This window comes from Peromyscus eremicus, chromosome 7 (genome assembly GCF_949786415.1).
Source record: "Peromyscus eremicus chromosome 7, PerEre_H2_v1, whole genome shotgun sequence".
Classification (NCBI taxonomy): Eukaryota; Metazoa; Chordata; class Mammalia; order Rodentia; family Cricetidae; genus Peromyscus; species Peromyscus eremicus.
Window position 1 is genome coordinate 49,799,259 of NC_081422.1, and position 25,043 is coordinate 49,824,301.

Genomic DNA, 25,043 nt, shown 5'->3' on the forward strand with positions numbered 1-25,043 from the left:
CCAGTCTGGGCCTTTTTGCCAGGGAAGCCCCAGAAGTTGAAGATGGATTCAAAAGAGGAAAGTACCACGTTTCAAGTCAGGCAGTGTGTGAGGGAACAGGCAGCAAGAAAAGAGGCCGGGAAAGTATGTGGTATTTCTACTCAGCTTGAGTACGCCCTGTAGAAAAAGAAACCTCCGCTCCAAATAGCAGCCTCCCTCAGTTGCTGAGGACCTTGGGTAGCTTCTTCAATCTCCCGAGACTCCCATGGGAGGGGGGCTGGCGCAGCATCTGGCTCTCAGTGGCAGAGCCTAGATGGCAGGTGTTATTCTCATCCATGTCTGGAACGGTCATCGAACTCACTTCTCCAGCATAAGAGAAAAGTGATACCCAAAGAAGAGATTTCTCAAAGACACAGGCAGCCATTATTGTGTGTGACTTTTTAAGAGATCTTGGAACACTCCCGCTCCCGCCCAGAACTCTTCCTACTCCTGTAGTTAAGGCTGGAGGAACGGGTTTTGTTGAGTTAGGAGTTAAGACAGATATGTGGGCTTGGAGCTGGTAAGGACCCAGCAGGCTTCCACCTCTCTCCCTATCCCCTCTTTACTGAAGAAGGTACCACCATGCCTACACACCCACATTCTAGAAGAAAGAGAAAGGAAAAGTGAGCAGAGCTAGGTCTATTCAAGGACACAGCCCCAAAATTATACATGGTGCTTCTCCTCATCAGCCATTGGCCAGAACTTAGTCACATGGCCCCTCCCAAGCACGAGGAAAGCTGGGAGATGTCATCTTTAGCTATGTGGCCATGCTGAAGACTTAGTGCAGGACAGAGAGATATGGAGAGAATCAGCTCTCACCCTTTGCCATGACGCAGTGACAGGTAATAGAAGAGAGTCTGCAGATTTGTGAGTGGTTTTGTCATGACGGGATGGCAAGAGATGATGCTGAAGAGGGATGCAGGGTCTTGGGTACCATCCATCTAAGGGGTTTGGAGTGTATCCTGTATGTGCTTTGAGTATTGAAGGGCTTTGCATGAGTCTGGTATAAGGGATACCCAGGGGATAGCACACAGATAGGTGGAGAGCCGAGCCTAAGGACTGAGGACAGAGGGGACCACAAAGGACAAGGCCACCACTGTACTGAAACTGGGCTCTTGTAGTGCGGATAGGGAGGGTGTCGACTGGGGACTGAACAGGGGATGGTGAAGACCTTAGCTTGTTATTATTGAGCATGGAGACAACAGAGCTCCAGATCTGAGCTCTGGAACCTTCTTTGCTAAGAGAATAATAATCTTCTCCTCCTTCTCTCTCTCTCTCTCTCTCTCTCTCTCTCTCTCTCTCTCTCTCTCTCTCTCTCTCTCTCTCTCTCGTCCTCAGACTGTTCTACGGATTGTGGTGCTGGGGATCTGGGATTACATCGAAAACAAAATAGAGGTATGACTATTTTCTATCCCCAGATCCTAGAAGCTCGGAATGTTGCCTCACCTGGAGCTCTGTCCAGCATGCATCTGACCACAGGGGTGCCACTTGGGTGGAATGGGAGGAAGTGGAGGCTTGGAGGGGGCAAATCCAGACATTTTCCAAAAGGATTTTCTTTGAAACTTCCCTTGAGATTCACAAAACATATACGGTTCAAGTTGAATCAATCTGAAAAGCCTGAGAGATGTATCCAATAACAAATAAATCTACTCTAGAATTACCCAGTGGTGGCTCTGAGAAACTGTGACCTCTCTTCTTAGCCTGGGTGTCCACACTGCTTCAGGGAGATGGGGGCTGGGGTGTGTGGAGAGGTCCCTACATGTAGTGCTGGAGGCCCAGTGGCTGCCAGTGATTTGTGCAATAGGCCAAGGCCAGGTTAGGTGTAGTAGGTATTCAGTGCCAGCTACATTTTCCTCCCTCTCCTCTATGTCTGTATTCTAGCCTCTTTGAGCCCAAACCTGGGAGCCTACACAGAGGGCCTGGCCTCGGAGAGGCCCACACAAGGCCTGGCTGGGGCAAGTAGAGAGAAAGCCAGTGCCCAAGGCTTAACCATGTGGACTACACCTCTCCTCTCCTTGTTCTGTCCTCTTGCCACGTTAAAGACTGCACTTGTGAGAGGTGACACACTGGCCCTGGGTTCTTGCCACCCACAGATAAAGAGGCCCCTATGGCCATCAGCTCCCATCCTGTCAGTGAGGGAGTCACTTCAGTCTCTGCCCAGGGTCTAGGACATGGGATGCAGGCCTCAGGTTGTCCAAAATTAGCGCTGGAGGATGGCTGAGGTCATGAGAAGTACGAAGAATGCTTGATCGTGTCTTGGAGGAAGAGGGCCTCTCAGAGGGAGTGAGCGCAGGCAGCTGGAGATGGGATGATCTTCTGGTAGGCAGGCTACCTAGAGAACATGGCCTTCAGCAGTGGCCTTCCTGGCTGCTCTCCAGCCTGCCACACAGCCTGATCAGGAACACTAAAGTACTCTTCTTCCTCAGGTGTTTGATGGGGCTGTGATCATCTTGTCCTTGGCCCCGATGGTGGCATCCACTGTGGCTAATGGACCCAGAAGCCCCTGGGATGCTATCAGCCTCATCATCATGTTCCGAATCTGGCGAGTGAAGAGGGTCATTGATGGTAAGTAGCCTGAGAGGGGGTCAGTGAGGAGCTGCCCAGTTATTCCCAAGGACCTGCATGCCCTCTCCTCATCCTGAGAGAGACCTCAAAGGACTATCGGATATAGCTAGAGTTTTCCTGCCTGGCCCACAGTCAGGACAAATCTCTGTCACCCGCCAGTCCCACAGCCACTCAGACCCAACCAAGTAAACACAGAGACTTATATTGCTTACAAACTGTATGGCCGTGGCAGGCTTCTTGCTAACTGTTCTTACAGCTTAAATTAATCCATTTCCATACATCTATACCTTGCCACGTGGCTCGTGGCTTACCGGCATCTTCACATGCAGCTTGTCATGGTGGCGGCTGGCAGTGACACCTTCCTGTTCTCTCAATTCTCCTCTCTGTTAGTCCCGCCTATACTTCCTGCCTGGCCACTGGCCAATCAGTGATTTATTTATTGACCAATCAGCAACACATTTGACATACAGACCATCCCACAGCACTTTCCCTTTTCTTTTCTTAAAAAGGAAGGTTTTTAACCTTTATACAATCGGAACACAGTTTAGAATCACTACAATAGCTGTTAAGTTTCTTTCCAGCCCTGAATTTTGGCTGCAGTGGTAGTGAGTTCCTTCAACAGTGTCTGCTTGGCAGGTGTAAGGCAGGCAGGAGGCCGTCCTGGGTCTTCTGTCTGTGAGAGGACAGCCTCTCACCCTCCCCACCTATGAAAGGAGGACAGTGGTTCTTTTCCAGGCTTGGCTGTGTCTGTCATTATAATACAGCATCAATACACATTAAACTGGAATGTGGGGGATCTACTCAACTTAGGAAGTCTGGGATGGCTTGAAGAGCTCATCCAACACACTCTCCTTATTTGACAGATGGGGAAACCAAGTCAAAGAAGAGTAAAGGTCACACTGTGAATGGTGCTCAGAACCATGATTGAAGCCCAGGACATGGACACACACACACACACACACACACACACACACACACACACACACCACCTCAGTGCTTTTTTGGCTGTTTGATCCATCCCTCCTGCTCAGGTCCTATTCTTGGTTCTGTCTCTGAGAACATCTGCTCCCCTCAGGGCAGAAACAGCGCCTCTAGATCCTGCTAGCTGCCGATGGCTGCACACCCCTCACTAGTGGAGGCTGAAAGCCCCTTTGAACCATCTTCTCCTCTGTTCACACTTGCTAGTTTTTGTTCTCACCCTAGGCATGAACTGGTCTCTGCAACAGCCCAGGCAACGGCAGTTAGGGACAGCTTGGAGGTGGGAAGCTGTAGGTGCTCATTCTGTCCTTCTTCTCAGGGATGGGGTTGGAGAGGTCTAGAATATAGTACGTTCTGAAAAACTGGAAAGGGCTGGGCTTTGAAAGGTGTGAGCCCCTGGTGGGTAAAGTGCAGAGGTCAAGGTCAAGATGTGGAGTTGATTCTGAGACTCTTGTGGATCCTAGAGCTGCTAAGCCCAAAGACCTCCCAAGGGCAGAGCTTGTGGGGCTACTGTTAGCTGAGAAGTCATGGGGACCCCATACTCAGAGCCCCGGCTTTCTCTTCGGCATCTCACTGTGCATCATGAGCAGGATAACCTGTAACCGAGACCCAGAATTGCACTGACTCGCACAAAGCTCAAGCTTACTTCTCTCTTACAGAAGTCTGCAGAAAGTGAGTGGCAGATGTCACTCGCCACATGTAGGTAGTAACATGGCACTTGCTCTCTACTCAGTGTTCTGAATATACTTTCTACTTTGTTGCTGTGCTGCACATAACCTACTTCTCAGAGTCACCTCATGGTCCAAGATGGCTGTACCAGTGCTAACCACAACCCTCACCATAGACAGGAAGGACAGAGGGAGAAGGAACAAGGCAAAAGGAGACCCTCCAACTAACTGGTGTCTATCTGTCTGTCTACCTTCCTTCTGCCTACATCAGATCTAGCCTTTATTGTTGGATTATCTCCAGAAACCAAAAAGGCTACGTTTCAGTTATACCTTATGCCTGCAGGATCTGAGGTCCCCAACTCTGCCAGAATTTGTCTTATGGCCACCTGTAACTATAACAGAAGCTAGACTATAGTCATTCTTCTTAGAAGTTATACCAAAAATCCAGGGCTCTGTCACTATGGAAAAGAAAGAACTGAGTTCAGGTTGTGGCCCCTAGGTACTTTCTGGATGCTTTGGGCACCAGCCCCACCCCCACCCCACAAATGAAGTCTGGGCTTTGAAGCTGCTGCTGGCTGAACGCTGGGCTTGCCTCTCCCCAGCCCAGCTGCTGGCCCAGTTCTTTACATGGCTCCTTCTGTCTTCCAGCCTACGTCCTGCCAGTCAAATTGGAGGTGGAGATGGTTACCCAGCAGTACGAGAAGGCCAAGGCCATCCAAGAGGAGCAGCTGGAGAGACTGACGCAAATCTGTCAGGAGCAAGGGGTAACATTTTCAGATCTACCCATCTCTGTCCAGGCCTTGCTGAGGACCCTGGAATGCCAGGATGCCAGAGCTTAGGGGCTGTGCATCATCACTTAGCTTCTGGTTGTGCCCCAGCCCCAGGCCAGGCTCCATTCACTGCAGATCTCAGTAAATGTGTGTTCAGGGTTTCTTTTGACTCCTCAGTAGATGAGTGTGGGAAGCTGTGGAATGTCACCACATGTCGACCCTTGGAAATATCCCCACAGGACTGTGCACGCAGCATCTTCACATCATCCCCTTGGGATGTCTGCCCATGAGCCAATTCTTTTTCTGTACTCCAGAAACATGGCCTTTTTGTTCTTACAAAGTGTACTTGAGAGACTGGAAGAGCCACTGTGGACCCAACCCTCAGCACATTGTCCAGGGGCCCCTTGGACCATGGCAGTCCATATGGGATTCTGCTCTGAAGAGATTGACTCTCCGCTCTCGCCCATTCCCTCACCAGTGTGCCCAGCCTGGCCATCAGGGGCCTGCTCTGTGCTGCACTTGAGCTAGGCACCAGAAACTCCTTTCCAAATGGGATACAGGCCAGTTCTCTCCTCATGGGAGCTTGGGGTACCAGCACTTGGTGGCCAAAGCTTATGCAGAGACAGTCTGGTGTCATGCGTGCCTCACGGGGACCCTGTAGGCCGTGGTGCATGTGTGGGATGTTGGCAGAGGAGCTGGCCTGAACAAAGCCATCTGGGAGAGCAGGCACGAGGCCCAGTTTCCAGTGTGAGACTGGGGACTGAGCTGGGCTTCAGAGGCCATGTGCCTTGTGAGCTAGGAAAGGCAGCAGGAGGGTAGGGGTGGGCCTGGAGGGGCTCTGGGCTGATCAAGGCATCTGGGAAAAGAGAAAGTGGCTCTGTGGAAATGTTAATTTTCCATGGATCTTTCTGGTTGCTTCTAGGGGGTGGATAGGAGGGGACAGGTGGGGATAGAAAGCCAGGGTAATAGCAACACACTGGGTTTAGGCTGGGAGTCTGGGAAAGTGAGAAAGGACAGCTGGAAGTGTCACCCAGAAACCAGCTGGAAGTGGATCCGAGAGCTCTTGGTCCCCTGAACAACAGGAAAATAGAGCTGCATCACCCCTCCTGAATTCACAGATGCCCAGCGGAGAGCACAGCCCTACCACAAGCGGCCATCAGCCACATATGTGCTTCATGGCCAGGAGGAAACTCTAATGGCAAAGTCACGACATAGCCTGTGTCCTGAGCCACGCAGGTTCAAGTCACTCCCCACATGTAGGCTCTTTCCTCGGGGTCCCGGGGAGGGAACTCCCTCAGAGTCGTATAGGAAAGAGCAATAAATAAAGAAGATCCTTGCTAGGGAATGACATCTGGAACGAGATGAACAGAAATGAGCTGTTTGAATTTAAAAAGCACCTGAAGCCTGTCATCTTAGCTAAGACTGCAGCGAGGGACAGACCACTGGGGTCCCTGCAGGCCCAGGGGGACGGTGGGGAGGTGGCCTGGTGGAGCAGGGCTCAGCTTCTACAGACAGAGTGGGAAGCAGGCCACTGCCCTTTAAAGCTGGAGCCCACTCCCCAGAGGCCAGGGACAGCAGTGCATGGCAGTGTGGGCCCAAGTTTGAGACAAGCACACAACAGAGGCCCTGGAGGAGATGTGTCGGCTGTGGATGTTAGCCAGGGTGTGGGTGATCGAGAATGGCCATTAGGGACAGACTTAGTTCCAAGCCAGCCCTGTTGCCTAGTGACTTTGCGGCTTTGGACGCTGATAGAACCTTGGTTTTGTTAACCTGAAAAAATGGTGGTGGTAAGAAAATCCCCAAAGGGTGGTTATGAAATTTAAATACTGACTAACGGGGGCTCCCTCAGACTGCCTGCTCGCTCCTGCATATACCTGGTTTATATGATATGATATTTATGGTAATAAATCTGAGTAGTAAATTGTCCAGGGCACCCCCCCCTCTTAGAGTCAGGGACAGATCTAGGTGCTCTTCTTTCCCAGCCCACCTTGTTGGGGGCCATTCCTTATCCTGTGGTTTCTATTCGGGCTCAGTGAAAACACTGCTCAGAGCTGGTGGTGTGTGGTATGTGCCTGTACTAGCACCCAGAGCAGAGGCAGGAGGATTGAGAGCTCAAAGTCAGCTTGGTCTAAGTAGTGAGTTCTCAGCCCAAGCTACATAGTGAGACCCTGTCTCAAAAAAAAAAACCCAAAACACCACCACCAACAAAAACCTGAAAGAACATTGCACACAAAGTCAGGCATGGGGCAGCCTGATTGACACTGCCTGAAGAGCAGCCCCCTTGCAGGCACTGGCCCAGACTCCTCAATAATCTAGAGAGTGTTTCCAGAATCTCCGACCTGCTGTCCACCTAGCCCTGCCCCAGACCATCGTTCTAGTCTTGGCCACAGCTCGAGTTCCTAGAATGTATTTAATAGGAGCCTTTTCCAGGTGGAATTCATATGTGCCTCACACACAGAAACTGACGTGTACATGTGGGGAAACACACAGGTTTCTGGTTTATTTGATTGGTTATTGATTGACCGACTGATTGATCTTTGGAGATGGGGATTTCACTGACCTTGAACTTAACACCCTCCCAGCTTCACTTCCCCACCCCTCAGGGCAGCCAGTCCCGGTGCTCCTCCTTTGAATAAACTTACAGAGATATTTGCCCTGGTTTCATGCACTTTAGTTCTCTTTTTAAAGCTGTTTTTGAGCCGTTTTAGGTTTACAGATTTCCCACAGACCCTAGGCAGAGTCACCCATTTCTGCTGTCTTGTATTTGTATCATTAGTTACAATGAACGAACCAGTACTGATACATCGTTCCAACTACATCCCGTTCCAGGGTCCACGTCTCATGTCAGCCCTCCTATCTCCCTAGGCTCCTCTCTGTGACGGTCTCTCTCTTTCCTGTCTTGATGACTTGGATGATTTTGAGGGCACTGGCTGGGTGTTTGGTAGGGGTCTCCCTGTCGAGACTTGGTGCAGTTTTTCTCTTGGTAATATTGTTTGGAAGGAAGTCTGCGGGTGTGCTGTTCTCACCAAGGGCGACAGGGACACACAGTCGGACTGATATTGGCCTGACCACCTCGCTGAGACAGTTAGGCTTCTCCACTGTAAAGATTCATGTGTTCATTGCCATGTGGCATCTCGTTTCTTACCACAGGCCACTCCCCAGAGCCCTTCATACCTGAGAGGTGTGTGATGGTGATGGTGTGGGTCCAATCTAAGATTTAGCAGGTGAGGAAGCTGAGGTCCATGGAAAAGGGAGTGTCACACAGCAGTTGGAGGGTGAGAGTGGAAATGCCAGTGTCTGGGCTCTTTGTAATGCGCGCGCGCGCGCGCGCGCGCGCGCACACACACACACACACACACACCAACCACATGAGTGCTCAAGTCTGGACAGGGATTCTCTGCTTCTCTCGTTCCCATGATCCCTTCTGACCACTCGACACCTTTTTATTCGTCAGAGTCCCGTGAGGAAATGGGAGCGCAGAGGATCCTGATGGGGAGGACACATGGTAGTCCATTCTTGCTTCTGAGCCCTGGCCAGCTCTTCGCAGTCCGAATCTGCGACTGTGGAGTGCTCTGATCCACAACCCTCAGCTTGAGGGCCTCTAGTGACTGATTTGTTTTTTCCCCTGACTGGAATACAGCCAGAGTTCTAATCCCCATGATGGACACATCGATCCCAAAAGAGGCTGGTGGCCGCCCTTCAGGGAGGCAGTGTGGACCTTCTCTCTCCCTTGGTCCTGGCCATTTCAAATATCAAGGCACATTAGATTAGTGGTTTGGTCCATGTGGCAGTACATTTTTCTGAGTCATCCTACACTCCGCTTCTGAGATCTCACGCTTGTTGACGCTCAGGCTCCTGCTGTAATTCTGAAACACACCGCACAAGCCCAGCCTGTCCACCCTTTGCCCTTCAGGTCTTGTCACAGTGCTTGGCCCAAACGAGTACAGACTGACCTGGTACACTTGGAGAGTTAGTGTCTGTCCTCTGTTGAGTCCCATGGGGATGAGAAGGAAGTGGAACTCTCTTTACCCAGCCACGTTAACCTTGAGATTTGGAGGAGATACTGAGGGTCTGGGGATCACTGTAGGGTGATTAGGGGACAAGCCTCTAAGGAGCCCTGTGGTACCTGTGCACCCCTTAGTACAGCCTAGACCTTGGACAAGCTTCGGTTCCCCAAAGACGCATCCAATGGATGGTAGACTTCAAGGTGCCAAAAACGTGCTTATAAGAGTTGCCAGCGAGCTGGTTCCTACCTTTGCTCCACTAGCAACTAGTTGTGCCCCTCCTCAACCCTGAGCACAGCTTCTTCACTGGAAAGATGGAGACAGCAACAGAGTTGTTATTGCGTCGGTGCTGTGAGGGGGCAGTTCAGTTGAATGACACGTATAGAGGCTCTTCATGGATGAGAGAGTACAAATGCTCCTGAATGGACTTCCATAATGCTCATTATTTACAAATGCACTGTCAAATACTTGATGTCTTTTGACTTGGATGGTCAAGATGGTCAGGCTAGGTTTTATTAATCTCTCTACAGATGGGAAGACTGAGGCTTCCACAGGCTGGCTCTTACCTGGTTGAGTCCAGTTTTCAGTGTCATTTCCATACTGAGATAGGGTGTCTGCACAAGGCATGGCTAGTAATGGTGGGTACTGCTAGCTGCAGCATCAAACCTCCACAGTTGGGGCAGGAGGATGAAACATGTTTGTCATGAATGCCTGAGGACCTGAGCTCAGATGTCCAGCACGTACGTGAAAAGCTGTGTTTGTAGTACATACCCACAGTGCTGGGGAAGTGGAGAAAGGAGGATCCCTAGCTGAAACAAGGAGAGACCCTGTATCAAAAGGTAAAGCAGACAGTGAATGAAGAAGACACCCACACGTTGACCTTTGGCTTCCCCATGCATTGCACATATGTGTACATATAACGCACATGTACACATGCAAATGCTTATACATACACACAGAGCACTCTCAAGACTTGACACATGAGGAGTGTGTTTGTCATTCTTATTACCAGAGCAGGTTGTGGCGTACAGAGCATAAGGAACTATCTGTTTCACTGTCACTCTGACCCCAGGCTCCTTCCATTGTGTGGCTCCTCTGGGTCTTCTCCACCCAGCAGGGCAGAAGAAAGGAGAATGGAGAACTGGCCACAAGTCTTTACTTGCCAGGCATGGAGGTGGTAGCATTGCTTCTTCCCCTATTTCACTGGCAGATCTTACATAGCTCAAAGATGCTAGATGCTAATGATAGTGACCTGTGGGCCCCCAAAGAGAAGAAGTCACGACACAGTCACCAAACCCACAAAATGAGTTTTATAGGCTCATAACCCTCTTGTATAGTTGGAGGGACAGTCCCACTCACCAAAATCCTCCCTGTAACAGACTGTGTCCCTGATCAGTTTCCCCAAGAAAAAGATGAGTATTTCTACCCAAGCTCTACACATGTCTGAGGCAGGAAAGGTAGGGAGATAGACCACCATGTGCTCATGTGCTAGGGCAGACTTTGTGGGTGCAGAGGGCTGGGTGTGAACCAAGGCCGTCATCCTGGCCTCCCTTTGGACCTGGTACTGAGAATCCTGAGTGAGGCCCTCAGCTCTGTACAAAGCACTCACCTTTGAGGCTGTGCCCAGAACTGAAAGAATCAGCCAGAGGACCGGATAACAGGAAACAGGTTCTATACAGCTTCAACAGTGGCTCATTCTAGAGAGTTCCTTCCCTGCAGAAGTCTTCAGCCCCACCTTTTTGGCACAATAGCCTCTGTTACCTGGATTTTTCAAAATTTCCACTGAGGGAACTAAAATTATTATTATTATTATTATTATTATTATTATTATTATTTTAACATGGGAAGTGGTTTGTAAAACAGCCGATAGCTTTAGTGACAAGCCTATTTAGCTGATAAAATTAGCCATCAGAGAAATAACATATGTTATCCTTTTACTATAATTTAAATTTATGGCCATCTACCAGTCATCTCCACAGTGGATGGAAGGGGGCCAAGGTCGATTTCAGCCTCACCCTGCTCCTAAATCATTAGTTTGCAACCGTCTCCTGATTTTTATTGTTACCAACAATGGTGAACCTAATGGAGATAAACATTGGAAGCCATCCCAGCAGCAGATGGCTTTGAAGGCTGGGCAGCCTATGTAGACGGTACGGACAGAATGGAGCCAAATTATTGCTGTTACATTAGATGCCATCGCGATTGCAGGCCAAAGTGTGCATTGATCAGGTTGCAGCCTGTGTCAATTGGACTCCGTAGCCAGCCCATTAAAGGCAGAGAAGGCTGGGTGTGGCCACTGTGGAAGGAAGGGCCTGGTTTGCTCCAGTAATGCACACTTTGGGCCTCTGGGCGGATTCCTGTGGACCAGGTTGGGCTCTCTGATTAGACGTACTTAGCTAATGATGTACAGTAAGTGGGGCCATGACTGTGCTTTAATTCCTCCCTAGCCTAGGGACGGGCTTTTGTGTAATGTTTGCTAGTGGAAGACTTGCTTTGTTTTGTCATCAAAGGCACTGTGCATCTACCTTTGTCAGAGGCCAGGCTCTCGTGAGCTCTGGAGATCCTGCGGGCATGGTATTTCTGATTGGTTCTAGCAGACTGACTGCAAGGGGGTCTCCGAGTTGGGGGTGCACCAACCCTGTTTAGGCATGCCTAGAAGTTTCTTTTTCTTTTTCTTCCTATTTTTTCTTGAATAGAGCCGACTGATCGCTTCCATTGCATTGTGAAGTTTGGGGCTAGATTTCTTTGTCTTTTTTGGGGGGGAGGGCGGTTAATGAACACACGGAGCACATGCTCGACCACTGAGCTACACTCCCGGCTGTATGATTTATTGCTTCTGTCCCGTTCTCCAATTGTGTTGCATGTCTTTCAGGCTCTATTCTCCTATTGGCTGTCCCTCTCCTCCTATTGGCTGCCCCTCTCCTCCTATTGGCTGTCCCTCTCCTCCTATTGGCTGCCCCTCTCCTCCTATTGGCTGCCCCTCTCCTCCTATTGGCTGCCCCTCTCCTCCTATTGGCTGCCCCTCTCCTCCTATTGGCTATCCCTCTCCTCCTATTGGCTGTCCCTCTCCTCCTATTGGCTGTCCCTCTCCTGCACCGGTAAGTTCTGATATGTTTATAGTCCCGCCTCCCATCTTGAAGCTCAAGAATTCTGTCTTTCTCTTTGCCCAGACTGCTGTAACACTACCTGAGTATTCCTTCAGATATTGTATCATAAATCGTGGTTTGAGTCTCATTCTCCACTGGAAGGTTATTAAGGGACTGCGTAGCCCAGGCTGGTCTTGAACTTGCACTTCTCTTGCCTCAGTTCTTCAGTTGTTACAATTCTGGGTGTGGGTCACCATCCCTGACTCATTTGCTTTCACAGTATCACTCATCATGTTAGATCCTTACGCGTTAGCTTGAATACTCACACATCCGTCCGCCCCTATTAACTGCTTTCGCTTCTTGTAAGTGATGGCTTCTCCCCGCTTCTTTGCCTGGCTAGTCAGTCTCACCATCTGCGACAGACACACTGTTGATGATGCGCGTGAGGGTTCTGGATTGTGTGATCATTCTTCAAAGAGTCAGTCTTCTGGGAAAGGCTTATGTCATCAGCAGCAGGGTTGGCCTTCATGACAACCCTTGAGAATTAGCTGATCCTGAACTTCATTACCCCAGCCTAGCCTCAGCCCCCAAGCTGGGGCTCAGGGCAAGACTCAGAGCTCAGCTTGAGTTCATTTGCCTTGAACTGTACAGAAAGTGAAGTGAAGCCCAGAGGACACAAGGGATGTATCCAGCGTGATGGGAGGGATGGACTAAGGGCTCAGAGCCCCTCCCCCAAGCCCGACTTTGTTCCTGTGGGGACCTGGTGTTCTGCTGCTGCCAAGCTGACCCACCCCATCTCACCCTCAAGGCTCTAGTTCCCTGTCACAAGGTCGCAGAGGATGGAGGCCAAGGGCAAGGGCTCCATCTTTGGCTTTGCTTCCGTCACACCTAGTGGTCCTGGCCTTCCCTTCCCCCTTCCCACCAGCACGGAAGGCTCCTTCCACCTCCAAGCCTCAATTAACTCATCTGACTAACAACAGCCTGCCATTTCTCTAACAACCCTCCAGTCAGCTGGGGGAGGTGTATGGAGTAGTGTTAAGTAGCAGAAGAGTCTGGAGCCAGTGCCTAAGGGTCTCACTGGGGCACACTGAGAAACCCCCACGGGCAGTCTCAGCCAGTGGCCAGAGTGGAATGCCATCTGGCCCATCTGTAGTTCTCACATAACGAATCAGCCATTCTTACTCAGGGTGAAGCCAAATAGCACCCAGTCACCCAGCATCTAAAAACCTACCCCTGCCAACACCAGTACTGAGGCAGGTGGACCACTGTGTGTTCCAGGCCTGCCTGGTTTACATAGTCAGACCCTTGTCTACAAAAAATAAAATAAAACCCAGCTACCTCTTTAGCAGGCTGCCCTCTCTCTTACCCTCATTTCAATATATATTGTGTAGGGACATTCTCACTTCTCCCCCACCCCACCTCCCACCCGCTTTCCTCTTATTTCCTTCATCATAGTCCAAATCTGGCCATCTCTGGTCTGGACCACTGCAGTAGGTCCCGGTAGGTATCCCCACATCTCCCGTTCTCCAGCCTGCTGTCAGCAAGGTGCCCCTGATCGCTCCTCTGGGTCACAACACTAATGCCACAACTCTGCCCTGTGTGGAAATTTTCAGCTGTTTCCTGTTGCTCTTTAGGCTGAGGTCCCTAAAACATCTCTCCATGGTAACATGCTCTGCTGGGTAACCTTTCCCTGAATCTCCTGTATTCTCCCTCTGCCTCAGGCACTACTCCAGGACAAGACTTGTGATTTCTCAGAGGTAATGTGGCACAAGTCATCTCTTCCCTGGGATCACAGGACTCTCACCTTTAAGCCAGGGCAGGCATGCAGAATTTTAACATGGCCCCTACCTGACTTCTGAATGAGAAAACTACATGGACTTAGTGTTCACATCTTCAGTTCAAAACTTGTTTCTGAGCATATGTGGTCTTGGGTTGGGCAGGCCCTGACCTCCGGCTGGCTGGCCTGAATTCCAGGGAGACTCCCCGGAGCAGCTCCATATCGATTACAAGCCATCAATAATGCATCCCTTCAGAGGGGCCTCAGAAGCCTTTAGCTGGGCCTGCAGCTCTGATGCGTGGCCTTGGAGAAAGTGGCTGCATGTGCCCATGGGAAGTTCCCATCAGCCTAGGCAAGGGGGCTCCCAGCCCCACAGAGCTTGGGAAGGTTGCCTCATGGGCTGTTATTGACCTTCAGGACCTTGTTTCTAGAGAAGTGGCCCCTTGCTGCTCCCTACAGAAAAGGCCACCATAAAATTTATAAGCTGTATTTTCTCACACTCTTGAGACTGACAGCCCCATTTGACTGCTGGGTTGTTGAGATCCAGTGTCTTGAGTCAAGAGTTAGGACTGTGACTGTGCCAGGGTTAGGGGTCCATATCAGACCCAGGTTGGGGTTGATAAAGTATAACAAGGACCCATTTTCATGTGTGACCAAAGTCAGGGTTCAGTGTATGGCCAGTAGTGGAGGCTGAGATTGCTGAGTCTATACTGGGTATATAACCAGGATCAGGGCTCAGTCTATGGCCAGGATCTGGGCTCAGTGTATGTGGCACAATCTTTGTCTCTACTTTGGGCTATTGAAGCTCAGGCTGTACCTAGAGTTAGGCTTAGTCTGAAACCACAGGGCTGAAGAAGCTAACTAATTTTACTTCATTTATTCAGCAGCCCCCGAGTGTCTCCTGGGTATACACAACAGCACAGACAAGGTCTGTGTGCTTCTGCATATACTTTCCAGGGTGCAGGGGATCATGGCGTTGGTGTGCTGCGGCTCTTACGAGCTTAGAAGAACCAATCACTCTCGTTTCTCAGTTTCCCATGACATTGTGCTAATAGCTTGCAATCAACCAAGATGGGTTTGTGTAACGCAGTTCGGACAGTGGCATACGCTGTGAATTAAGTGGATTTTACTCAGGTTAGTTTCTTTCATGGTTTAATTAATTAATTAATTAATTTGCATGCAAAGTAGCAGGTTTCCTCGTGGCATTTTTGGTACCTATGAAAGTTTTGTTTCTTTTTCTACCAGCACACCACTGGGGCAGTTGGTGTGAAAGGTAAACTAATGAGTGTTGTAACCACACATTTGCACCCGATGGCATCACACTAAGATGAGATGCCACTAAGAGAGGTAAGGGAGACCCCAAATGCGTAGAACTTAGGAGACAAGCCTGGGAGGTTGGGTCAGAGAGGGGACAGATTTCAAGGGCTTTAGGCAAAGTGGACAAAATCGTGACTGACATGACCACAGGAGAGGAAAATGGCACCAGTTCTGCCCTCAGAACCCCAGAGATTCTGGGAGGAAGGGGTGCAGTGTGAAATGAATGTCAGGGCAAGGGGACTGGGTAAAGTCCATACAAAAATTTAAAATACTCCAAGACTTGTCTGGCCAGGAGGCCAGACTCCACCCTAAAAGAGGCCATGGGTTTGTCTTCTGGAGAAATCCAGAGGTGCAGCACCCAGGCTCTGGATTGGGCAGGTACCTGGGGAGAGAGATACAGGGTTAAGAGAAAGATACAAGAGTTAAGAGAAAGTCCCCTTCCCTGGCGATGTCCCAGCTCCCAGTGCAGAGCACTCACCTGAGTCCCATCAATGACAGATTAATGAACTTTCTGGAAACATGAGTGGTCCCAGACAGAAGCCTGCCGGTATTAACACTGGGTGTTGTCCCACACCAGATCACTGCTAGGCCATTCCTGTGTGAGTAAATGCTTTCCGCTGTGCTCACGTTTTACTTATTTCACAAAAAGAAATGAATTGGGGGCTGGAGAGATGGCTCAGTGGTTAAGAGCACTGGCTGCTCCTCCAGAGTACCCAGGTTCAATTCCCAGCACCCACATGGCAGCTCATAACCGTCTGTAACTCCAGTTCCCGGAGTTCTGACACCTCCACGCAGATACACATGCAGGCAAACACCAATGCACATAAAATAAAAATAAATAAAAAATGAAAACAGGCTTGTGGGTGTGCCACAGTTGGCAGAGTACTTGCCTAGCAAGCAGGAAGCCCTGGGTTCCTGGGCTCTGGTCCCAGAGCTGCATGGAACCAGGGCATAGTAGCATCCCAGCACTCAAAAGGTGTGGGCCAAGCACTGGGAATTTAAGGAGTCTGAAGCTAGCTGAGACTATGTGAGGCCTTGTCTAAGAAAGGGAGGGAGGGAGACAAAGGTAGCTGAATGCAATCAGTATGATGTGAGGCTTCAGAGGCCGATGTGACTGAGGGTGGTAGGTGGGAGACCAGGGTAAGGCCCTCTGAGTGGAGGTCAGCCATGTGATCTGGGACAGAGGGAGCAGTTGGGAAAGTACCTTGTGCCTTTACAGAACAGCCAGACTCTTGAGGGAACAGGCTGTGCAGAGGCTTGTGGAGCCAAGGGCAGGGAATTTGGGCTTTCTCCCAAGTGAGGTGGTAAACCACTAAGACTTACGGACAGGGTGTCATGATCTGATGTAGGTTGGCCAGAGTCCATGTGCGGGTGTGCAGCTGTCAGTCGATGGCCAGCGGTAGAACTGGAGAGCACTTGCAGGTGGAGCTGGACTAAGGGCTGGGTTGGATGCCGAGAGGACATTTTTTGGCTGTGGCTAACATGAGCTTAAAAAAAACGCTGAGGGACAGGTCTGGGGGGACAGTGGAGTGCTGTTTCGACCAAGCAAACTGCCTACATGGTGATTGTAAGCGGCCGCTGGAGGTGCAAGTCTAACATTCTAACAAGGGGTCTGGGCTATTTTGGGGTCTCATGGACAAGTAGGTAATAGAATAGCATTGGCACCCTCGCTGGGTTAGATGGGGTACAATGTGTACTTTGAACACTAGGTGGCAGTGAATCCTCATTACCGTTTAGCACACACAGACCATTGCCCTACACACTTAAAAGTCCCAGTAAGATTTGGAGTGTGGACACCCATTTCAGTCACAAACACGAGACATTTAGAAGCCTTCCTAAGCTTTCTAACGAAGATGATGATGATGATGGTGTTGATGGTGTTACCGCTGAGATTTTTATTTTACCACATCTTCAGAAAGGGACATAAAACTCAGAGATATAAAACTGCATTTACAAACCAGGAAACTGAAGCCAAGGAAAGTGAAAAGGCCTTCCCAAGCTCACATATCCAGGTAATATCTAGCGGAGAGCCACCTCCCACAACTCGTGGAAGCGGAAATGGATATTACTGGAAGACAAAGAAGCTGGACCAGCATGTATGTGAAGCCAGAATGCTTAAGTCGTGCTAGCTTGGGTGTGGGGAGTCTTCTGACTTCCATTCAGCACCTCTCGGAGCAACCTGAAGAGAGCTTTCCTTTTTATTCCTTGGAGGCGCAAAGTAGTTAAAGGCGGATTCAAATCCGATTTCCTCACCGCTGGTCCAGTGGTCTTCCTACAAACTACAATTGTCTTTCTAGTCACAGCCATTTTCTTAGAGTAGGGCCTGGCCCCACAGTATCCGAGACAAGGGCTCGCACTCACTGTAAAAGGTTCTAGTGTGTTTAGTGTTGGTGAGAGCACGCTAAGGAGTCCAGCGTCCTGCCTTTGGGGGCTCCGCCCTTTCATCCCCACATCCTAGTGTGCCATCCAGGGGCAAAGCTCCTAGCGAGGCTGCGGACCCCGTCCCCACTCCCACGCCACCCCACCCCACCAGCGCACCCACCCTCCACCTTTCTGCCTCTTGCAGTTTGAGATCCGGCAGCTGCGCGCGCACCTGGCCCAGCAGGACCTGGATCTGGCTGCCGAGCGGGAGGCGGCGCTGCAAGGCCCTCACGTGCTCAGCCAGCCACGCAGCCGCTACAAGGTAGTGGAGGCCAGCACGTGGGCCGAGGAGACTGCAGCCGAGAGCATCGTGGAGGAGATGAGGCCCGCTCAAGGTGAGCCCACGGTCCGGTCCCCAGAGTCCCATGGGTTCCTCCCTCACCGGATTCCAGGGCTCTGCACGCAGAGGTTGGGTGGGACACAGGATTCCAGGAGCTGGGGCGACTTCTTGCAGGTCTGTACCTTCTCATCTGCTCCGACCTGCGGTGGCACTCAGAGGTCAGCGCCCTCAGAACTACCTCCCAGAGCCCAGGGGGAGCAACTAACCAGGGGATCTTGACACAAACTAAAAATTATTCAGATCCGGGGAAACCCATTCAAAGGTCCATAGTTGTTACTTTCCTTGTACTTGCAAAAAATCCCTGATAAAAGGAAGGAAGGTTTTCTTTTTTTGGTTTTTTGTTTTTGTTTTTATGGCAGACGGTTACAGAGCGCAGCCCATCAACCCGGAAAGCGGCAGGGGCGGAGTGGGCACCTTGTAGCTCCAGTCAGGAACCAGATGAAAATTGGTACTTAGGTTGCTTTCTCCATTTCTAGCCCGTCTGGAGCCTCAACTCATGGGATCGAGCCACCCGCTGTTAGGATGGTCTCCCAACCTCAATTAACCTACTCCAGATACTCTCTCATTGTTCTCTCTTCAGTACAGAACCTCCGGTGCCCGGGCGTTTGTCTCCTAGGTGATTAGCCTGTCAAATTGACAACCAGCATTAACCATCACGTGGTAGAGCCAGGCTCCGAGTTGGAGGTCTGAGACCCTCCTAGTGGACTGCCACCTACCACAGCCCAGAAAAGAAGTCCAGGCCGAAAACCAGAACAGCCTGTGACCTAAGCCTTGCAGATGGGGCAAATTTGAGGGCCATAACATGAGTAGTAATGGGGACGGGACAGTACCGGAACAGTACCCAGCCAGGCACTGCACCGATGGAGCAAGATGCAAAGGCCATTTCTTCTTCCAAGCAGCTCTCACCTGGGCAGGCAATTTTGCTTCTCTGGACCCAGATTTTTACCTGTGGTCAAGAGAGTTCCTTGCGGGGCTGTAAAGAAAACAGCCACACAGCCAGAAAGAGATGGTGTTGGGCCATCTAGACCTTAGACTTCAGGACACCAAAGTCAGCTTGATCCAGGAATGACTTCACCCTTTGCATCAAGGACAGAACTAGAAAGGGCAAGCAGAGTGGGATGCTGTACTCTCGAGCTCCATTGCCTCACAGGAGGTGTGAGGAACCAGTAATCTTCCCCCACCAGTATACAGTGCCCTTCTAAAATCCTTCATGTCACTCCCTGACATAACACCTTAACTGGTTCTCTGTGCTCATTCTGGAAAATGCCTAAGTCCCTTAGAGTAATATGGTCATTTGTTAGATGTCTGTATCAAAATAAGCTGAGTGACCTGAGCAATCGAAATAGCCTCACAGTTTTGCATACTAGGAGTCTGAGATCAGGCTGTTGGTAGGGCTGGTCCCTCTGAGCGCCCTGATGGAGAACCTGTCTGTTCCGTCCACTCACTTCTGTAGTTCTTGGTGACTGTTGGCAATCCTTGGCTTGTAGACACGTGACTCGGCCTCTGCTTTCATTTTTACTTGGCATCTCTTTGTGTCTGTGTCTAAATTCCCTATTTGTGTAGGTGTGCCCTACTCTAATATGGCCTCACCGGGACTAATTTCATTGCAGTCGTGTTTCCACATAAGCTCGCATCCTGGCACCAGGAATTGAAACTTCTGTCTAACACACTGGGGAGGGACATGGTGGTAACAGACGAGGTGCCTTCCTTGCCAACTCCCGCTCCCTGCTACCCCAGTGGCACCTCTGGGTTCCTCCCTCCCTTTTAATGCACACCTACCTCGTGTGTAGCAGCCACCCCCACACAGTTCAGTCCTCCGTCTGAATTTTCACAGCTGTCTCCAGAGCCCTCAGGGGCACAGCCAGTGCCTTGGAAAGCAGAGGGCAGAATGCAGGGGCTGAGAGAAGCCTCCATGATTCACGGCCTGTAGTAGTCCAGGGACTCGGGGCATCCCCCAGCTGATTTCTCCCTGACCAGAAGCCATGTCCGGGGTGGGATTTCCATGACATTAGAAATTACAGTCAGGCGAGCCCAGAGCGTTCTGGGCCACTCTGAAGATTAAGAAAGGGCAACATTTGTTAGTAGCTGTGACTTCCAGGCTAGTAGAGCTCAGAGGCCCTCTGCATGCACGATAGGACACAGACAATCCAGGCGTTAACCTGCAGACATAGGAGTGAGAGTCACAGGAGCCTTGGGACGTGGCCAGCATCACCTCTGCCTGGCTGTCACTCCTTAAGTGGGGGAGGGCTGCCGGGGAGGGCAAGAGTGCCAGCGCCAGCCCCAACCCAGCCTCATTCCTCTGAGAGGGAAGAGCTTCCCGAAGTTGCCAGCAGGTCACAGTCAGACTATGCCGACCGGCTTCTGTTTAGACTTGCTTTAGCACAAATCATTTTTAAAACCAGGGCCGCAAAGTTCCAGGCTTTGGGGCCTGCCAAGTTCACAGTGCCCCTGTGTAGTCATTAATACTTCTCTCCCAAATTTATTAGTCTTGAAACTCGCCCATAACTTATGAATTACAGCTCCTGGTAGGGGTGCCACAGACTTCACCATATATCACAGCTGTGGCGTCCCCCTTGCGGCACCAGCATCCAGAGAAACAGCCACAGAGGTGCCTCTGGCCAGTCTGCCTTTGGTCTTCCCTCTGCCAAGCAACAGGGAGCAGGAAGTTGAGCTGGTCCCAGGGTTGATCCTTGAAGGAGACAGGACCTGTCTGCTCCTGGACACAAGGTCCCCTTGCTGGCCCCATGTGTGTGAGTCTGGTAAAAGTACCAGGGACCGTTAGAGCCCCAGAACTTGTTGGATAGACCCGAGAAGTCTGACACAGAGTGGCATTTGAAGTAGCCTGCATGAATTTGGAACCCAAGTCTGGCTTTGAATCCCAACTCGACCTTGAAGGTCACTTTGCAAAGGGATCCCACTTTCTGAATGTATTGGATAGACAAGCCAAAGGCTAGAGAAAAAGCCATGAGGTGTCACCTAAGTCTAGAAGCAGGGCCTTGGCAGAGGGGTCACACTGTTGATGGAAGTTGGGGTGCTGTTAAGGAAGGTGCAGAGGCCCTCGGCAGTGACCAGGATCTGCTGTTGGGATGGAGGGCCATTAGCCAAGGTGAAGCTGTGCGCATGGGGAGAGAGAACATGAATTCTGATTTGGACTTGTTGAGTCACAAGGAGCTGGAGGTCATCCAACTGTCCAGGGACTGTTAGCTGGCCAGACCGTCAGTGCTCAGGAGCATGGTCTTGGCTGAAGGTCACCTGACTGAGCTTATTTTTATCAACAGCCTGGTGAAGATGTGGCCTCCTCAGACATGTAGGCAGCAGAGTGAGGAGGCAAGCCTCAGGCACCTGGGTGGCTGAGATGTGGGATACCTAAGCAGGCTGCTTAGCACACGGCGCTCTGGACCACCACTCCCCACCCCACGTCTGGGATGGTGGTGAGGAGTCTGGGTAGGGGTCACAGGAGTGCAGGGTGTTGAAGGCCCGGCTCTCTGTCATGCCTACAGAGGAGAGCAGAGTATCTGCTGGCCAAGAGCTTGGTGTGAGTCAGCAGAGTTGTTAAACACATTTGCAGGGTATAGACTGCTTTAGGGGCATTGTTATGCCGGTTTTAGAAGGAGCAGTGGGGCAGTGGTGAGGTTTACAGTCACAAAGGGTTTACCTTTGGTTCCCATAAGCAGGGCAGTCGCAGGCTCTGTAAAGCTCTAGGTCAGTGGTGGCATCAGAAAACAACACCTGATTAAGTGAACAGCCCCTGCTGCCTGACCCCTTGGCCCAGTGGCCCTGCACCCACCACGGCTTGCTGGGAACAGTTACTCCTGCTTCCTAGCACAGGGGCAGAGCCAGACTGCAATTATAGCAAAGGTTATGGATGGCCAGAGAATCTGGCCTAGCTAATGCAGGAGTAGGGCCTGGAGTCAGCCACAGAACACACCTCTGACCACAGGCATTTCGAGATCAAAAGAAAACTTCTAAGATCCGTTCCTCTAGCACTCAGCCTCTAGACCTGAAGGTGGTGGCCTGGCTTCAGCAGCCCACTCAGGTGTGCTTCAGAAGGTAGGTAGCTTCCAAAAGCATCAGGTCTTGTCACTTGCAGACCTCAGCGGGCAGATAAGCCAGAGGGTGTGCAAATCCCTGGCGGCCTCCACGGCCTTCCATAGGTATGTAGCGGATGCCCTTTGTGTGTCTGGCTCCACTTTTGGGATCTGACCTGCCTTTAGCTCTCCATAATCTCGGTAATAACTCAGGAGTGCAGTCTCCACGCTCACCATTTTACAGTGGCTCAGAGAGGGCAGCTTAGCTGAAACAGTGACATACCATCACATGCGCCCTTCTCTGTCCTCATCTCTGTAGAAGCCACAGCGAAGGACGACATGAACAGCTACATTAGCCAGTACTACAACGGACCTAGCAGTGGTAAGTCTGGGTTGGGACTGTTTGCATGAACTACGCAGCCCCAGGACACCTGTGACCCAGCAAGCCCTTAACCCAAGGATAGGTACAATCTGGCCTGGCTTCAGGGAGCGAGGCCTACCATTATGAGCCTGTGGACTTCGATTGTAGAACTCAGGGTCAAAACACCCGGAGCTTCACTCCTCAGCAGACTGTTAGCTGAAACTCTGATGCCCTAGAGCCGAGCCTACAAGGTGCCAAGGTCGGGGCAATCTTATCTCTAACCCGTGAGGGTTGAGTGTGGAGCCCTCCAGAGGGAAGAGGCGATAATCCCGAACCCAAGTGATCTCTCATCCCAACTGGAGACATGTTAAGGTAGCCCTGATGGAAAGCAAACTTGCTCAGCATAACTGGCTAAAGGGGCAGCAGGCCTTGGGTAGTCCTGACACGCTTTATGCTTTCTTCATACTCTTAAAATCTTAGGGGACACCTGGTGTGTTTTCCTAGGGGGCAAGATTGATTTTTATACCCAGACCTTTTAGCATCCTGTTCTTCTGTAGCCAAAGCTTAAAATTCTTGCACTCTCCACTCCTAAGTATAGACTATATTCTATGTAACCTGCATTTGATTATTTTTCTTCTCCACTACTTAATCCCTTAAGGCAACTTCTCTCTTTTCTCCTTTCTCCTAGCCTCATTCAAACTGCTGGTTCTCCAGCCCTGACCCATCTTCTCAGCCTTCTCCCCCTAACTTTGGGGAGAACCCTGTAGCTCTATACCCAGAATAGTCCACCATCACCCCCCCAATGCCTCTCAGAGAAAAGAGCTGCTGAATGTTGACTGTTCTGAGGCTCATCAGTCTGCAGGAAGCAGACTACTCAGGATGTGGCTGTCCTATCCCAGCCCATTTAAAACTCCCTCAGGTGTGACAAGGTGGATCCCAGGGGCGCTCTGGCTAGCTACCTGGTAAATCCCAGTTTCCATGAGGGATCCTATCTCAAAAAAAATAAGGTAGAGGGTATTAGAGAAAGACATCCAATTCAGCCCCTGGCCTCCACACTCACATACTTGGGCAGGCACTCCTGTACTCATGTGCATACACACATATCAAGAATAGTAATAATAATAATAATAATAATAATAATAATAATAATAATAAATTCAATGACTCCTCAATAGAACCCTAATTCCTTTTCTTGGGACAGGCTTTCTGGGGTGATTGGGATCGACTAAGTTAGTCTATTGTGAAGACACTTCTGCCTCTTGATTTAAACAAAGACCCACAGCAAGCTGTCCGAGGCTGTACTCCCAGACCATCCCCAGCACCCAGAAGACAGCAGCCTCCACTGACTGAGCACAGTGTGGGCCTCAAGGGGAAGGCACTAGCCGGCTTCTAAAGCTTCCACTGGGAAGTGTTGTGGGCCCCTTCCCATGGTTGGCTTGTTGAGTGTCATGTCTGCACTTCGGTTCAACAAGGTGGATTGGCAGCATCTCCCTTGGTGCAGGCAGTGATAGTGACCTCGGTTCTCAAAGGCCTCACCATGGCTACTTCCCAAGACCGGGCCACACTTGCTGGTGTGGGCTTCCAAGTCCAGCCGGGTGGGCAGAGGCATAGCGTGACTAATTTTACCTTTCTTGCAGAGAGTGGGGTCCCAGAGCCAGCAGTGTGTGTGGTCACTACAGCTGCCATAGACATCCACCAGCCCAACATCTCCTCAGACCTCTTCTCAGTCGACCTGCCTCTGAAGCTCAGTGGTAACAGCGCTAGTGCCACCTCGGAGGCCACCTCTCACCCCACCTGTGGCTCAGTCACCAGGGCCCAGAGCGCCAGCAGCCACACGCTGGGTTCCTCCACAGACTGTAGCACCCCCCGAGAAGAGCTGTCCTCTGAGCCTGGACCTTCTCCCCTCCCACTGCTGCCTCCCCCTCAGCAGCAGCAGGTGGCAGAGGCCGCAGTCCAGGACCTGATGTCCTCTCTGTCGAAGGACCCCTGCCCATCCCATAAGGCCTTGGACCCAGCACCCCTGGCCCAGCCTACCCCTGCGGGCTCAGCCCAGACCAGCCCTGAGCTGGAGCATAGGGTAAGTCTGTTCAACCAGAAGAACCAGGAGGCCCTCCCTGTTCTTCAGATCAAGCCTGTCATCCACTTGCAGCCCACAGCGGGGCTGGAGGAGAAGTTCAGATCTTTGGAATCCAAAGAGCCAAAGTTGCATAGGGTTCCTGAGGCCTAGAGAGCCTGCAGGCTTGTTGAGTGGAAAGAGGGGAGACAGCCATCTTGAAACACTTTCAAGACCCCAGAGGCCACCCAGGGCCACAAATGGGGCTCAGGATCCCGCCTGGCCTCCCTCAGGGTGCTGTCTGCCGCCGGGGAGGTGATGCCAGGCAGAGGCCACATGCCTCAGACCTCAGAGTCCAGAGCTGGGGCCTCCTCTCGCCCTACTCAGGAGAGGGTGGTGCTCATGGCTGGGGTTTGGGGTTTTTGTTTTTGTTTTGTTTTGTTTTTGTTTTTTTAAATCATTTTTACAAAACCAGCCTATGGCCCAGCTTCAGCAGGGTAGAGTTGTGGGGGCCAGCTCAGCCTATTCCGTGGCCTTCGTTCCTGATGCCCACCCCGGATTCTCGGGAACAGCACTGTGAGCAGGGGCTGCCCAGCCTCACCCCAGGGATGCTGGGGGAGCCGACACAATCAGACCACATCTGACATTCTCTCATTT

At 51.1% G+C, this 25,043-nt stretch overlaps 1 protein-coding gene across 1 annotated transcript in view; it reads left to right on the plus strand.

The window, feature by feature from the left end:
- Positions 1 to 24,823, plus strand: part of Tmem266 (transmembrane protein 266) — an 86,222-nt gene extending 61,399 nt beyond the window's left edge. The window contains exons 6-11 of the mRNA XM_059266920.1: positions 1,357 to 1,413; positions 2,445 to 2,583; positions 4,878 to 4,993; positions 17,750 to 17,939; positions 22,292 to 22,354; positions 23,971 to 24,823. Coding sequence (XP_059122903.1) covers positions 1,357 to 1,413; positions 2,445 to 2,583; positions 4,878 to 4,993; positions 17,750 to 17,939; positions 22,292 to 22,354; positions 23,971 to 24,560 — 1,155 coding nt within the window. The 3' untranslated portion in view covers positions 24,561 to 24,823. The remainder of the gene's footprint in view (positions 1 to 1,356; positions 1,414 to 2,444; positions 2,584 to 4,877; positions 4,994 to 17,749; positions 17,940 to 22,291; positions 22,355 to 23,970) is intronic.
- Positions 24,824 to 25,043: the final 220 nt, after the last annotated feature.